Consider the following 17,836-nt stretch of genomic DNA (forward strand, 5'->3'; position numbering starts at 1 on the left):
CTCCCTGCGGCGCCGCCCCTGCCACCGCGCCTCCACGCAGGCCCTGTCGCACGCCGCCTCGGCAGGCGGTGGCACGGGCACCTCAGGACCCCGTGCCGTAGGCCTCGAAGAACCCCGCGCCGAAGGTCTCGTAGGACCCCGCGCACCGCCTGTCCGCATTTCCGGCCGCAGGCTTTTCCCGCTGTAGCAGCCGTCTAGACCATGTTTGTCCCCTGCGGGGACTCTGTCCCCGACCTCGCGGGGTGCACGCTCCTGATGGTGAGTCCGGCCCCGAGGGAGGGGGCGGAGTGGGGGTCCGAGCGGCGGTCCCCGAACGCGCGCGGGTCTACGGCCCCGAGTCCTGGTGGCTGAGAGCGGAACGTGCTGGGGAGTGACCTGTGCTTGGCTAGTGTCGTGCGGGCCACTCGCTTTACATTTCATCCTGGAAAACCTTTTCTCAGTTAGTTCGGGAGTCAGGTTCAAGCTAGCGAATCGTTGTCATTAGCCAGGAAACTACAGACGGGTTGCTAAAGACTTTGGCTCACTCAGTGAGCGTTCTGTGGTGTCAAAATGTGACAAAAAAGACTAGATTCCTCAAGGATTTTGCAGTTTAGTTGGAAACACATGTATATAAATAAGGTTAGAACGTTGAAAAAGGTACAGAAAGGCCCTAGGATTTATTGGGAGGGGGAGGGACACAAGGACCTCTTAAGAAAAGCTTCATATTTGGAATTAAAAAAACAAACAAAAACTTATAGATACAGAGAATGGATTGGTGCTTGCCAGCAGGGGTGGATAAAATGGGAGAAGGGGGTCAAAAGTACAAATCTCTAGTCAAAAATAAGTCCCGGGATGTAACTCAAAGCATGATGACTATAGTTAATACTGTATTGTACATTTGAAAGTTGTTAACATGAGTAGATCTTAAAAAGTTCTCATCACAAGAAAAAAAGGTTTTTCTGACTGTGTGGCATTGGTTACTAACTAGACCTGTTGAGGTGATCATATTGCAGTATGTACAGATGTCGAATCACAATGTTGTACAACTGAAATTAATATAATGTTATATGTCAATTATATTTCAGTTTTTAAAAAGGATGATGGTAATAGAAAAGTTACTTTTTGATAATTTTCATCATAATAGTGCACACAAGAAATATTAATGGGGACTTCCCTGGTGGTCCAGTGGTTAGGACTTCACCCTTCCACTGCAGGGGGCACGGGTTTGATCCCTGGTCCAGGAACTAAGATCTCGCATGCTGCGTGGCCAAAAAAGAAATAAAATGTCAATAAATGCTTAAATTAGCATGTGATAGTGTACTGAGAAAGGAAATTAGACTTCATTTCAAAGTATCTCCCTGAAAAATATTTATTAATCACAAAAAACAAGAAGTGTTTTTGCAGGAGATACCTGGCAAAAAAAAAAAGAAAAAGAAAAATGTCATAGAGAAAGTAATGTCCAAAAGATACTAGGGGTACCCTTGACAGTGGAGTGGTGAAGAGGGAAGCCATGTTAGGTTGAAGAAATGGAAGATTCATTCCATTGGGGTATTTAGTAAGTGTTCAATCAGTAGTCTGAAAGGTGGAGCTAATGAAGGGGTCAGAATCCAGCTGTGATTCACCTGAGCGTAAGCGTGCAGTACCAGTGCTGTGATTGTTGTCTTCTGACTAAACTTTTTAAAGTGCTGCTAATTTGGTTGACTTAATGAATATATTATTTTACTGTTTCAGCCAGCAGTATCTGTTGGAAATGTTGGCCAGCTTGCAATAGATCTGATTATTTCTACACTGAATATGTATAAGATTGGTTACTTCTATACTGATTGTCTTGTGCCGATGGTTGGAAACAATCCATATGCAACTGCAGAAGAAAATTCAACAGAACTCAGTATAAATGCTGAAGGTGTGTTATATTCTCCTACAAGGTAGAGTTGTTTTAAATCAGAACCAGACCCTCCCAGTATGTCCTGCAGCACCTGGCACCGGCTCTGTGCAGAGTTCAGGACACTGTGTTCTCCTCTCCTGCATACACCCTGGTTTAGTCCTTAGCCTTTCCTAAATGGCAGCTCCCTTGAGAGATGTGGTTGTATTTGTATCCTTGGATGGAATTTGAGATACCTATTTGTTTAACGTGGGGTTTTTCCCCTTTTATCCTCAGTTTTATTTTCTCTCCTTACTGGCATGGGTAAGCATCACTAATATCAGGGAGAGAGAATTCCACTGGGCTCAGTCCCGTATGTTTAATATACGCTACCTCACACAGTCCTCTGCCATCCTGTCACGTTGTAGAATCCGTCGTAACACTGACGAGGCTCAGAGAGGCCGAGTTTCCTAACACTGCAGTAGGTGTGGGCTCTTCCCACGCCGTACGTCTCCACAGTTCCTTGTTGGACTGTCAAGCTGGGTTAGTTGGGGCACACAGTTTACAGCCCCCAACCACTGTGTTCATGATGAGACTGCCCCTCGGGAGGAGAGGAAAACAAAGGGGCCTCCAGTTACTTCGCGTGATGGGCAGCTGCTGCCTTGGCCTCTCAGTCTTCGGTTTAGAAGCCAAAGGTGACAGGAGCATGAAAGACCGTAGGTGGACCGAGAAACAAGTGAGGAAGCATTTTGGGTTTTGTCAGTCTTACTAACCATGTCATTAGCTTGCAATAATGAAATACACTTTAGAAAGATGGTTTTATTAACACTAGATAATTTCAAGTATTGCCTTGAAGGACAAAGGACTATAAATGGTAGAACTAGAATTTTTATATTTAGACTAATGATAACAACTGTCATTTGTTGAGTATCTCCTCTGAGCTGAACACTGTGCATTTACATGTGTTAATTCACTTAATGCTCACAACTACTCCATGGGTGGTTTTATAGATCAGGGAACCAGTGCACAGGGAATCATGGTCCCATGATTAATCGAGGCAGCCTGACCCAGAGACCTGCCTCCCCGTCACCTGCTAATGCACCTTCGCTCCAGCAGAAGACCCACTGGCTTTTTCCTCTGACACAAACTGGCAGCAGGTCCATTGGAGACAGTTCTTTAATCCACTTTTTTATTTTTTAAGATGAGGTGTCTTTTTGAAATAAATTATAGACATCACAACATTCCACCCCCAAATATGTAAGTATGCACCTCTTATAGTACATTTTCTTACATAGCTAAAACACCATTGCATTTAACAAAATTAGCAATATCTTCCTATACCCTATCCAGAGAGGCCCAGTTTACCCAAAACTGTCCTTTAAAGTTAGTTTGTCCAGACCAGGCCATAGTACTTCTGATTATCGTGCCTTTGAAATCTCTTACCCTACATAATCTCTTTTCCTTCTTTGCAAAACTGATTTATTGAAGGAAAAAACTGGACACATTGTCCTATAGAATGTCCCACCTTCTACGTTTGTCTGATTGCTTCCTGTGGTGTCATTTGCCACGTTCCTCTAGTTTCTGTATTTTCTGAAACTGGAGTTAGGAATAAAGGCTTGATTATTTAAAAGTAAATATTTTTAGCCAGAATATGTGAAAGGCGATGTTACATCACCTGACAAGAAAAAGGATCTGGAAAACAGGGTCTTAACAACAAAAAAAGACCTTCGTGATACACTGGTGGAGAACACAAGTGTTGCTGTTGTAGAAAGTGGTACATCTTATATTTTAAAGCTCAGCCTGCCCTTTTCCCTAATTCCTAGACCTGCTCTAGCCTCCTTTGCCCCACACATACCTGGTTGTCAGCAGACTCGCTGATGGAGTACAGCCGTGGCCACCCCACATGCACCAGTCCAATGAGACAACCCCGAAAAGACCTGTATAACAGGAGAGACGTGATCCACCAAAGGCTGTGCCCAAGTCTAGGGTTATTTGTAATCTTTTTACAGTAACTGAAAGCTTACCCCTTGGCACAGTGGCCTAATCACGTGTCCTCAGGCACTCTGTATTTTGTCCTTGGGTCATTTTGGAGCATCTCATTCTTGGAGGTGAAGTTGGGCAGGACTTCTTAAGCGTCAGTAAAGTAGGCCCCTTGTAGAATCTGATGAAAATTGTGGATCCTTTTTGCAGAAAAAATTCACACACGTCGACTCACAAAAATTTTTGCATGTTATTTCAGGTCTTTCAAAAACTCCTAAAGAACACATGTACCTATTGCAGGTATTTTATTGCCCAGCTAACATTCGCTGCATTTTATTCTTCCTTGTTCTAATCCCAATGACTGTTGCTGTTCTCTAGAGAAAAGAGGAAAGAATATCAGAAACCAAAAACGATCTTAAGAATGATGTCATTTGTCATAATGCTAGAAATTTCCAGGGGAATACTTCTCTGGATTTACAGTCAAAGAAGAGAAATAATTTTTGATAATTTTCTTACAGTTAACTTTTCAGCACTGAATGTATTCTGTAGAATAAAGCCCACAGGTGAATTCTGAGGTATTAAAGTGTTTTGTTTTAACTAAATGATACAGTGCATATGTTCTATATTTTAACTATCGAAAACATTTAGATACAGAAGTTCTCCTAGTTCAGCTTTTTATCATTATAACTTCACTTGTATGACTCCTTCAATTTAACTATCATTTGGTTTCATTTTCTTGGACTTGCAGTGTATGCATCGCCTTCAAAGAAACTAGTGGCTCTTCAGTTAAGATCCATTTTTATTAAGGTTAGTATGTTATTTTTGCCTTCTTAAGTTTATTAAAGTGCAATATAATGAGAAAATACTGAGTCATTATCATTAAGACTCAAAAATCATTTCTTTGTTTATGTTTATACAGTTAAGCAAGGTCTGATTCTATAGAGAAATACTCATAAAATTTCAGAGTTGTTAGTATTGTTTCATGAATATATTGAAAGGAATTGGGACATATAGCTTGGGTCTTATATATTCCTGATTCAGGTAGCATTGGTGAAAAACTTTAAGCATATAAATATTACAGGTTTATTCTATTTGAGTTACATTTCAAACCAGTGGCATCTACATAAAAATTATATATATATGAAAATATTTTCTGAATCCAACTTCTTTCGTCTTCTGCTGCCACCACTCCAGTCCAGCCACCCCCTCCCTCATGCCCTGATTCTGCTCCTGCACCACCCGCCCCGCAGACAGCTCTACCCGTGATCCTTTAAATCTTAATCAAAGCACGTCACTTCTGCCTTCCAAACCCGCCAGTAGCTTCCCATCTCAAAGCGAGTTCACAGCCCTCACCACGGCCCGACAGGCCCTACATCTCTGATGTGGCAGCCACTAGACACATGTAGCTGTTTAAATTTTGACTCATTCATTAAAAGTAAGTAAAATTAAAAATTCAGTTCCTCTGTCCCAGTAGCCACATTGCAAGTTCTCCACAGCCATGCGTGGCGAGCAGCTGCCATAAAGAGCATTTGGTTACCATGGAGCATCTGCGGGGCAGCTCTGTCCCTGGCCCCACGTCCAGCTGTCCTGCATGCCTGTCCCCTGCTCCCGCTCTTGATTGCCCTGCTCCAGCCACACTGGCCACCCTGTGCTGTTCAAACACATTAAGCTCATCCTGTCTCAGTCCTCACAGTAGTTTCTCTGCCTGGACCACTTCTCCACTGGACACCTGAATGGCTCACTTCCTTTAGTCTTTGCTTAGCTGTCCCTCATCAGAAAGACCTCCCCCCAGCATCCTTTCTCTTATCTTATCCTGAGCTAGTTTTCTTCACGACTCCTCACTTCCCACCTGATAGAATGGAAGTTCCTTGAGAAAAGTGACAAGGTGTCATTCACTCCTGTATCCTCGGCTTCTAGACAGAGCCTTGGTGTAGAGTGGATTGAGGTACCACCTGTTCAGGGGGGCAGAAAGGTCTCCCCTTCCCGGGGGCCCCTCCACACACACCCACAGTCACCATGTTGTAGGAGCGGGATCTCACGGGTGCACTTCACGTCTGGCCTCCTTTACTCCACATTCTGTCTGCTAGGTGCTTCCACATTGTTGCAGGTAGAGGTAGTTACTTCCTTCTCACCTCTGTGCATGAATCTGTTGTGTAAATAAACCATGATTTACCCATACTGTTGATGGAGCATTTGATTTTTTTCCAGTTTGAGGCTATCATGAATGGAGCTATGGTTATTTTAATATTTATTACTCTTTCCTTAGTTAACAATATCACACAAAAAGTTTGGCAGTGAGAGTTGCTAGCAGTTTTACATTGTGCCACGTGGCTTTTTTGTTCTCTTCCTAATATCTGTAAGTTCGAGAAGTAAGATGGACAATTCAGACACTTCTAAACGAATTTTTAAAAATTAATTAATTAATTAATTTATTTATTGGCTGTGTTGGGTCTTCGTTGCTGCATGTGGGCTTTCTCTAGTTGTGGCGGGCAGGGGCTACTCTTGGTTGCGGTGCACAGGCTTTGGGCGGGGGCTGCTCGGCTTCTCATTGCAGTGGCTTCTCTTGTTGCAGGGCGCGGGCTCTAGGCGCACAGGCTTTGGTAGTTGCGGCACACAGGCTCAGTAGTTGTGGCTTGCGGGCTCTAGAACACAGGCTCAGTAGTTGTGGCGCACGGGCTTAGTTGCTCCACAGCATGTGGGATCTTCCCGGACCAGGGCTTGAACCCATGTCCCCTGCATTGGCAGGCAGATTCTTAACCACTGCGCCACCAGGGAAGTCCCTGAAATTGTTGATAGATGTAAATAAAGAGTGATTTCAAAGTAGCAAACATTTTTTGAGCATAGATTCTTTGCACCACTAATACTCTAAATACTTCAAGCATGTTGCTCTACTCAGTCCTCACAACAATCCTAGGAGGCAGATGCTAATTATCTTAATTTTACAAGTGAGAAATCGGAAACACAGAGGCTCAGGCAGCTTGCTCAAGCCGTGTGGTTCATGGGTGGAGCCAGCATTCTAGACCCGGCAGCCTGTCTCTGGAGCTGGCCTCTCTTAACCACGACACAAACTGCCCTTCTGTTTTTAAAAGGTAGCCATTTCTTACCTGCATTTTATATTTTATTGAATAATTATTTTATTAACAGTCTCTGAAAAGAGTTTCCATAAAATGGGTTTTCCCCCCAAATTTTATGACCCAGATCAGTCATCTGTTCACATCTTGCCACACCTGCTTGATTCTCTTTGCACAAGTACACGCAGTTTCCTCCTGCCAAACAGTCCAAAAGGAGGCTGCTGACATCATGCTGCTCACTCCATACAAGAAGGAGACTCTCCTTCACACACAACCTCACAACCACAACACTGCCACACACCTAGAAAGTCAGCATTTAGTGAATTATTAAGTACTAGCATTCGGCATATTCAAATTCCCCAGTTGTTCCCCAAATATCCTTCAATTCTGGATCCAGGCAAGGTTTGTGTGTTGCCTTAGGCTGTTATATCTTTTCAGTTGGGGTTCAGTGTAGAGCTGCCCTCCTCCTTCTGTGATTCACAATATTGACTCCTCTGAGGGACCCAGGCCAGATGTTCAGCCTTCTGGATTCACCTGTTTCTTTCTGATCAGATTTAGGGCAGAAATTTCTGGCAAGACGTCTCATAGATAACCGCATGGTGGTTTTTGAGTAACAATAGATCACTGAAGTACAGAACTGGGAAACTGAAATCTAGATTCCTCACACTTAGCTTATCTCTAGTTGTAAAGATAAAATAAACAGTCATTGTGGGGTGCCTTCAAGATGGTGGAGGAGTAAGACGTGGTGATCACCTTCCTCCCCACAAATACATCAAAACTACATCACTACATCTACATGTGGAACAACTCCTACAGAACACCTACTGAATGCTGGCAGAAGACCTCAGACTTCCCAAAAGGCAAGAAACTCCCCATGTACCTGGGTAGGGCAAAAGAAAAAAGGAAAAACAGAGAGAAAAGAATAGGGACGGGACCTGCACCTCCGGGAGGGAGCTGTGAAGGAGGAAAAGTTTCCACACACTGGGAAGCCCCTTCACTGGCGGAGACGGGGGGTGGCTGGGGGGAAGCTTTGGAGCCACAGAGGAGAGCGCAGCAAGAGGGGTGCAGAGGGCAAAGTGGAGAGATTCCCGCACTGAGCATCGGTGCCGACCAGCACTCACCAGCCCGAGAGGCTTGTCTGCTCACCCGACGGGGCGCATGGGGGCTGGGAGCTGAGGCTCGGGCGTCAGAGGTCAGATCCCAGGGAGAGGACTGGGGTTGGCTGCGTGAAGACAGCCTGAAGGGGGTTAATGTGCCACAGCTAACAGGGAGGGAGTCCAGGGAAAACTCTGGACCTGCCTAAAATGCAAGAGACCATTGTTTTGGGATGCACAAGGAGAGGGGATTCAGAGCACCACCTAAACAACCTCCAGAGACGGGCGTGAGCTGCGTCTATCAGTGCGGTCCCCAGAGACAGGCATGAGATGCTAAGGCTGCTGTTGCAGCCACCAAGAAGCCTGTGTGTAAGCCCAGGTCACTATCCACACCTCCCCTCCCAGGAGCCTGTGCGACCCACCACTGCCAGAGTCCTTTGATCCAGGGACAGCTTCCCCGGGAGAACACATGGCACGCCTCAGGCTGTTACAATGTCACGCCAGCCTCTGCCACCACAGGCTCGCCCCACATTATGTACCCCTCCCTCCCCCCAGCTTGAGTGAGCCAGAGCCCCCTAAGCAGCCACTTCTTTAACCCTGTCCTATTTGGGTGGGGAAGAGATGCCCTCACACAACCTACACGCAGAAGCAGGGCCAAATCCAAAGCTGAACCCCAGGAGCTGTGTGAACAAAGAAGAGAAAGGGAGATCTCTCCCAGCAGCCTCAGGAGCAGTGGATTAAATCTCCACAATCAACTTGATGTACCTGCATCTATGGAATACCTGAATAGACAAGGAATCATCCCAAAATTGAAGCAGTGGACTTTGGTAGCAACTGTAGACTTGCAGTTTGCTTTCTGCATCTAATTTGTTTCTGGTTTTATGTTTATCTTAGTTTAGTATTTAGAGCTTATTATCATTGGTAGATTTATTTATTGATTTGGTTGCTCTCTTTTTTTATTTTTATATATATATATATTTTTTTTTTCCTTTTTCTCTTTTTGTGAGTGTGTATGTGTATGCTTCTTTGTGTGATTTTGTCTGTATAGCTTTGCTTTTGCCATTTGTCCTAGGGTTCTGACAGCGTTTTTTGGTTTTGGGGTTTTTTTTTTAGTATAGTTTTTAGCGCTTGTTATCATTGGTGGATTTGTGTTTTGGTTTGGTTGCTCATGAGAGATTACTAAAAGCACCTATATGCCAATAAAAGGGACAACCTGGAAGAAATGGACAAATTCTTAGAAAAGCACAACCTTTCGAGACTGAACCAGGAAGAAATAGAAAATATAAACAGACCAATTACAAGCACTGAAATTGAAACTGTCATTAAAAATCTTCCAACAAACAAAAGCCCAGGACCAGATGGCTTCACAGGCGAATTCTATCAAACATTTAGAGAAGAGCTAACACCTATCCTTCGCAAACTCTTAGAAAATATAGCAGAAAGAGGAACACTCCCAAACTCATTCTACGAGGCCACCATCACCCTGATACCAAAACCAGACAAAGATGCCACAAAAAAAGAAAGCTACAGGCCAATATCACTGATGAACATAGATGCAAAAGTCCTGAACAAAATACTAGCTAACAGAATCCAACAGCACATTAAAAGGATCATACACCATGATCAAGTGGGGTTCATCCCAGGAATGCAAGGATTCTTCAGTATACACAAATCAATCAATGTGATAAACCATGTTAACAATTTGAAGGAGAAAAACCATATAATCATCTCATTAGATGCAGAAACGGTTTCGACAAAATTCAACACCCGTTTATGATAAAAACCCTCCAGAAAGTAGGCATAGAGGGAACTTACCTCAACATAATAAAGGCCATATATGACAAACCCACAGCCAACATCATTCTCAGTGGTGAAAAACTGAAACCATTTCCACTAAGATCAGGAACAAGGCAAGGTTGCCCACTCTCACCACTATTATTCAACATAGTTTTGGAAATTTTAGCCACAGCAATCAGAGAAGAAAAAGAAAAAGAAGGAATCCAAATCGGAAAAGAAGTAAAACCGTCACTGTTTGCAGATGACATACTATACATAGAGAATCCTAAAGATGCTACAAGAAAACTACTAGAGCCAATCAATGAATTTGGTAAAGTAGCAGGATACAAAATTAATGCACAGAAATCTCTTGCATTCCTATACACTAATGATGAATAATCTGAAAGAGAAATTAAGGAAACACTCCCATTTACCATTGCAACAAAAAGAATAAAATACCTAGGAATAAACCTACCTAAGGAGACAAAACACCTGTATGCAGAAAACTATAAGACACTGATGAAAGAAATTAAAGATGATACAGACATATGGAGAGATATACCATGTTCTTGGATTGGAAGAATCAACATTGTGAAAATGACTCTACTACCCAAAGCAATCTACAGATTCAGTGCAATCCCTATCAAACTACCAATGGCATTTTTCACAGAACTAGAACAAAAAATTTCAGTTTGCATGGAAACACAAAAGACCCTGAATAGCCAAAGCAGTCTTGAGAAGGAAAAATGGAGCTGGAGGAATCAGTCTCCCTGACTTCAGACTATACTACAAAGCTACAGTAATCAAGACAGTATGGTACTGGCACAAAAACAGAAATATAGATCAACAGAACAGGATAGAGAGCCCAGAGATAAACCCATCCACCTATGGTCACCTTATCTTTGATAAAGGAGGCAAGAGTATACAGTGAACAGCCTCTTCAGTAAGTGGTGCTGGGAAAACTGGACAGCTACATGTAAAAGAATGAAATTAGCACAGTCCCTAACACCATACACAAAAGTAAACTCAAAATGGATTAAAGACCTAAATGTAAGGCCAGAAACTATCAAACTCTTAGAGGAAAACATAGGCAGAGGAAAACATAGGCAGAACACTCCATGACATAATAAATCACAACAGATCTTTTTGACCCACCTCCTGGAGAAATGGAAATAAAAACAAAAATAAACAAATGGGACCTAATGAAAGTTAAAAGCTTTTGCACAGCAAAGGAAACCATAAGATGAAAAGACAAACCTCAGAATGGGAGAAAATATTTGCAAAGGAAGCAACTGACAAAGCATTAATCTCCAAAATATACAAGCAGCTCATGCAGCTCAATAGCAAAAAAAAAAAAAATCCAATCCAAAAATGGGCAGAAGACCGAAATAGACATTTCTCCAAAGAAGATATACAGATTGCCAACAAACACATGAAAGGATGCTCAACATTACTAATCATTAGAGAAATGCAAATCAAACTACAATGAGGTATCACCTCACACCAGTCAGAATAGCCATCATCAAAAAATCTACAAACAACAAGTGCTGGAGAGGGTGTGAAGAAAAGGGAACCCTCTTGCATTGTTGGTGGGAATGTAAATTGATACAGCTGCTATGGATAACAGTATGGAGGTTCCTTAAAAAACTAAAAAGGACTTCCCTGGTGGCGCAGTGGTTGAGAGTTCGTCTGCTGATGCAGGGGACACAGGTTCGTGCCCCGGTCCAGGAAGATCCCACATGCCGCAGAGCGACTGGGCCCATGAGCCATGGCCGCTGAGCCTGCGCTTCCGGAGCCTGTGCTCTGCAATGGGAGAGGCCATAACAGTGAGAGGCCCGCATACCGCAAAAAAAAAAAAAAAAACTAAAAATAGAACTAGGATATGACCCAGCAATCCCACTATATATATACATATATATATATGTGTATATATACACCTTGAGAAAACCATAATTCAAAAGAGTCATGTGCCACAATGTTCTATGCAGCTCTATTTTCAATACCCAGGACTTGGAAGCAACGTAAGTGTCCATCGACAGATGAATGGATAAAGAAGAAGATGTGGCACATATATACAATGGAATATTACTCAGCCATAAAAAGAAACAAAATTGAGTCATTTGTAGTGAGGTGGATGGACCTAGAGTCTGTCATACAGAGTGGAGTAAGTCAGAAAGAGAAAAACAAATACCGTATGCTAACACATATATATAGAATCTAAAAATACAAAAAAAAGTGGTCACAAAGAACCTAGGGGCAAGACGGGAATAAAGACAAAGACCTACTTGAGAATGGACTTGAGGATACGGGGAGGGTGAAGAGTAAGCTGGGACAAAGTGAGAGAGTTGTGTGGACATATATACTCTACCAAATGGAAAGTAGATAGCTAGTGGGAAGCAGCCGCATAGCACGGGGAGATCAGCTCGGTGCTTTGTGACCACCCTGAGGGGTGGGATAGGGAGGGTGGGAGGGAGACGCAAGAGGTAGGAGATATGGGGATATATGTATATGTATAACTGATTCACTTTGTTATAAAGCAGAAACTAACGCACCATTGTAAAGCAATTCTACTCCAATAAAGATGTTAAAAAATAAAAATAAAAAAATAGTCATTGCTCCTCATCTTTCACCTTCAGTCTAAGGATGGTAAGTAGATGTAAAAATAATTATAATTTTAGTATATATAAACTATATATCATCACATAACGTGGGTGAAATACTATATAGACTACTCTTATTGTAACTCTAGGATCTAACTTTTCTGTTTTTGTTTTATTCTTTGAATGGTATACAAAGTATAAATCAAAGTCATTCTGTGAGAAACTGCTTTTCTGGGTGAAAAGCAGCAACTGTGCCAAAGTTGTTGTTCTTTCAAGCAGCCACTCGTATCACCGTAATGACTTCCAGCTCCGCAGGTATGTCTGTGTCTTTGGAAAAGTATTTTGCTATGATTTATACAGTTATTAGGATGATTTCTCTATTAAAAGGTTAAAATAAAATTTTAAAGCCATGCATATCCTTTCCTGTCCTCCCTGCAATTTAGAAAGAAGGAGGTAAAGAACATGAGCTAGGAGGAGTAGAGGTGGGGGGCCCTTGACATTCCCAGGGCTGCGGCACTGGGATCCTAGGATAAAGGTGGGAATGGTTCTGGGGCTGTGCTCTGTTGTGTGGTATCACGTGCCTGGCAGCGCCACAAACCTCAGCTGATGAAGGGAAAGAAGAAAGGGTACCTGATGTTTATTGGTTGATCGTTTTTCAAAGACTGGATTGATGTTTCTATTTATTTCCATATATTCAACCATTTGTATTTGCAGAAATACAGTTGCCTTTAAGTATAGCTCCCAGGCATGTCAGATTGAATTCTTAGGTAGAAGACAAAGTATCCAAGACTTAGAAATCTAAACTAGTTTATTGCATTATCATTTCTTCACCTGTAAAATTCTGACGAAATTATTAGCCAAGAGTAACCTTTCAAGACTAGACTTAGTTTCTGGGATTCTCACAGTGGGCCTGGTGGGAGCGTGGCTGTGGACATCTTCACGCTGGCCTGGCCTTGGGTTAAGTTTTCCTGTCTCTCCGCTCTCCCCTAAATTTGTAAATAGCAAGTCAGAGCAATATTTTTACATGTTGCTCTTCCATAGACTGCTGAAACACGTGTTTTGCTTTGTGCAGCAGAATATATGGAGAACAAGATAATTTTTGCTAAAAGAACTGTTAATTGTCTTAATGTACGTATTTGTGAGTTTTTAGTTAATTATATGATTGTTTCCAGTACTCCCTTCAGGTACCTACTTACACCTTCCACGAAAAAAAGTGTTCAGAATAAAATACAGAGCCTTAACTGGGAAGAAATGGAAAAAAGCCCATGCATTCCTGAAATAGACGATTCTGAGTTTTGTGTCCGTATTCCTGGAGGAGGTATCACAAAAACACTCTATGACGAAGGGTGAGCTTACCTGTATATTTGCTGCGCATCTTATCTGAAAATGAAAGTAAGATAACTGGGATAGTGTTTGGAGTACTTACTGGAACTCTGAAAATGTCTTCATTAAATAGGTACCGTGTTACATTCAGGGGAAAGATTGAAATGTGGTTATAGAATTGGTTCCTGAAAAGCCATATTTAATGCTTTAGTATGTGTGTCATGTTAGGGGTCCTGATACATATTCTGTGCAACCTCTGCAGTCAGTCCTCTTTGCAGTGGTGGTGGTGGTGAGGTGTACATAACATTAAATTAACCATTTTTAAGTGTACAGTTAAGTGACATTCAGTACATTCATTGTTGTGTACCCATCACCACCATCCACTTTCAGAACTTTGTCATCGTTCTAAACAGAAGATCTGTACTCATTAAATAACTCCTGTTTTATACCTGAAAATCTTTGCTCTTATTAAAACCATCATTTCCTTCAACTTTTCTTTTTTTCGTAGTCTATCTTCCATTCGTGTTTTCACTTCTTTCCCTGTCTAGCTTATGCCCTTTAGTATATTATTTCACCTCTTTTCTTACCACAGCCTAGAAGCCCTGGCCACCTGGTTATTCTCCACACCTGCCCTGCAAACCACCAGCTTTGAATCATTCTCTCGCTCCATTCAGGCCACATCACCCGTGGCCTGCACTTCTGTCAGACCATAGACTGCGGGGCTTAAACAACAGAAATGTATTTGCTCACAGCTCTGGAGGCTGGAGGTCAGGGTGCTGGCCTGGTCGGGTTCTGGGGAGGGCCCTCTTCCTGGCCTGCAGACGGCCACCTCTGGCTGTGTCCTCACGCAGCAGAGAGAGAGCTCCTTCTCTCCTTGTAAGGCCATGGTCCCATGGGATTAGGGCCCCCTCCTGTGACCTTTCACTGAATTACCTCCTAAACCTCCTGCCTCCAGATACAGTCGCCTGTGGGTGAGGCTTCCACTTGTAGACCCTGGAGGGACACAGTCCAGGCAATAGCAGCTGCTGTCAGGGTCTCTTGATCGATCGCCTACTGTCTCATTCTGACCTGCCCTGACCACCTCAGCAGCAATGCTGGAATTAACTTTCTAAAATGCAAAACTGATCACAAGACTCCCTGAGTAAAAATCCATCAGCAGTTTTACTTGCCTTTTGCGGAATCTGGTTCATCCTCCGCAATGTGCCATCCAGAGCCCTCCAGGCCCCTCTGGCCTGGCCCCCTGGGTGCGCTCTGCACAGATGCTGGCCTCCTGGCCCTCACAGTGTCCCCAGAGCTGTCGCATTCTTCCTTGCTTTTTTTCCCTCTCCTTTTCTCCTCGTCTCCTTTGCAACAACCTGCCCAGTTTGCCAGAGTCCTACGTCGCTTCCTGTTTGTCCTTGCTGGTCTCGCCCTTCTCCGCAGGGGGAGGGGGATTCTGCTGTCTTCGCACTCCCCCCGCACTCTGCCCCTTCAAACTGACTTCTTGCTTCTTTGCAAGTCAGTCTCCTAGCTTTGCTTCTGACCGTGTCAGAGTAGCTGATAGCAGACCTGCCCTCCTGCCATAAACAGTGGGAAACTGGACAACATTAATGAAACAGCTGTTCATCAGACATTGGACACCATGCAGCACACAGCTGTGAAGCCTGGGAGAAAGCAGTAGAGTCCTGCTATTGCCCCAGCTTCCTGCAGGACTGCAGCATGGGGTGGGGGGACCCAGGCAGAGTGCAGCCGTCTTGCTAAGTCGAGGGGACTGGAAACCAGAGTTGGGGTGGCTGACACAGCTGGAGAGTATGAGGCAGAGAACCAGAGGGACACAGCTGCTGGGGGAAGAGCCCTGGGGCCTGCCTGAACCCTCCTCAACCCTGAGCTCACAAGTATATGGTTAAACCGTGAGGGCAGAGAACAACCTCTGGGCAGCTGTTAACTTTGCCCACAAAGTTAGCAACACTAGACAAAATACTATGAAAGACATGTTCCTCATAGAACATTTTGAAAATGTAGAATAGTCAAAAGAAACAATATTTTAAATACTCACTTCTGTCACCCAGAAGAAACTACCACTACTAATTTCTTGGTCTGTTTTCTGTTTTGAATTAAATTCTGTTTTGAATTAAACATTTTGAATTAAATGTTTGTATCTGCAAGATACTGCAACTCTACCATCTGTAGCTTTAAAATTCATGCTATTTACAGATATTTCTCACAAAATTGATGTTCTTTTAATTTTCCAGCACAAATCTTGGTGTGGGGCAGGAACATTCATGTGCCCAGGGTGGGTGTTACATGGCTCCTAGTTTTGTCCCTACAAATAGAAGGTACATAAGTGATCTTGTGATGTGACATCTCCTTGCCTAAAACCTGGCAGATTATCTCAGCTATAAAAACAGGCACACTGGAACCATCATCTTGTATCAGTAGAAGAATATCTAATTATTCTTTTTAATTGTTGTAGCTGTTCTAAAGAAATCCCAATGGTGATTCTGCTGAAATTCGTTTCGGAAGGAGACAATATCCCAGATGCCTTAGGTCTTGTTGAATATCTTAATGAATGGCTTCAGATAATCAAACCATGTGTAAGTTTCACTAAAGCTTAAGTCTCTGATTTCTCTGGTTATGTATTCATCAACTTGCATTTTTACATACTATATAAGTAGACCAAGTAAGTGAAAGTTTATGTTAAATTTAGACGTCTTTATATAAAATTTAAGTTAGCTGAACTTTTCAAAAGAAGACAGCTAAGCAAGCTGTTGTCTGCAGTTGTTTCATTAAGGCTGATTTTCAAAAAAAAAAGGAAAATCTTAAATACTTCGTTGTATTCATTCTTAGTGTTGCATTAATTATACCAGGCAGCTTTTTATAAGGATAAACAAGTCCTCTTTGGAATTCAGGTTTTTCTTTTACTTTTAAGCAAAAGGTATAGCTTTGTGAGCAGTACTTTAGCTATCAATATGCATTATAATTAAAATACTTTTCTCTATTATGAAATAAGAGCATGACACCTGGGGAAATCAGTTAGCCTTTAGGCATAACAAAAGTAACCTAAGCCTACTTACAAGGTAGGTGACTGTCTTTTTAATTCATGCTTTTTTGAAGAACAAATTGATACAAATCACACAGCATTGATTTTTTTTTTAACCACTGTTTCTTTTGAATTTGATTTTGCTCCATGGACTCTATTTATAGCCTTTCTGGTTCGTATCTTTATGGCTTGGAAATTGAGGAAATTTATCTTCAGCTGATATAAAGACACAGAAATGTATTACTTTGTTTTTTCCTTACAATAAATCACAGCTAGAAGTGTCAAAACCAAAAGGAACAACAACAAAGGGAGAGTTTTATAATACGTGTTAAAAAGAGATTTAGTGATAAAGTTGAAGGATTACATATTTTGTTCTTCAATTGCAGTGTGATGACCCCTCAGCGTCTGCCTTGCCATGGAAAATGCCGAGTTCCTGGAGGTTACTCTTTGGCAGTGGTCTTCCCCCTGCACTTTTCTGATCCGTTTTCAGTTTTATACCTTATGTCCCAAGACACTTATTACCAACACAACTGTTAAACAACTATATAAAAAGAATGTATTAGGAAATCTTTACTTTTCACAGAAAAATCGCGAAGAAAAATGGATTAACAAAAGGTTGTTTTTGCCATGCTTTTCATCATATACAACAGATGTAAATTTTGTGCAATAAAGTGTTTCCTAAGTAATTTTATCTGAATGTATTTTTTTTTTAACTCAGACTTCTATATTAGTTTCCTATGTCTGCTGTAACAAATTACCAGAAACTTAGTGGCTTAAGACAAAATAAATCTATTATCTTAGAATTCTGGAAGTCAGAATTCCAGAATAGGTCTCACTGGGCTAAGTCAAGGTGCTGGCAGGGCTGCGTTTTCTCTGGAGGGTCTTGGAAGAATCCGTTTCCTACCCCTTTCCAGCTTCTAGAAGCTGCAGCATTCATTGGTTCACGGCTCCTTCCTCCATCCAGAATAATTTCCCGATCTCAAAAGAGTTTGAGTATAAGAGAAAAGGTTTTCATTTTTGAGTGCCTACTACATACCAGTCACTTTTTACCTGCTATTTTGTTGTGTTACGTCTGTGCCTTGGCTTTCTCATCTGTAAAACGAGGGCTTATAATATTAAGGGGTACACCCTAC

At 42.3% G+C, this 17,836-nt stretch overlaps 1 protein-coding gene across 1 annotated transcript; it reads left to right on the forward strand.

Annotated features, from left to right (window-relative positions):
- Positions 1 to 38: 38 nt before the first annotated feature.
- PSMG2 (proteasome assembly chaperone 2) lies at positions 39 to 17,381 on the forward strand. Its single transcript, XM_079943441.1, has 7 exons — positions 39 to 258; positions 1,711 to 1,882; positions 4,569 to 4,627; positions 12,558 to 12,676; positions 13,534 to 13,707; positions 16,137 to 16,257; positions 17,090 to 17,381. The coding sequence occupies exons 1-7, from the start codon at positions 202 to 204 to the stop codon at positions 17,180 to 17,182; spliced, it is 795 nt and encodes a 264-aa protein (XP_079799567.1). The 5' UTR covers positions 39 to 201; the 3' UTR covers positions 17,183 to 17,381.
- Positions 17,382 to 17,836: the final 455 nt, after the last annotated feature.

The sequence above is a fragment of the Stenella coeruleoalba genome (genome assembly GCF_951394435.1).
Source record: "Stenella coeruleoalba genome assembly, chromosome: 14".
Lineage (NCBI taxonomy): Eukaryota > Metazoa > Chordata > Mammalia > Artiodactyla > Delphinidae > Stenella > Stenella coeruleoalba.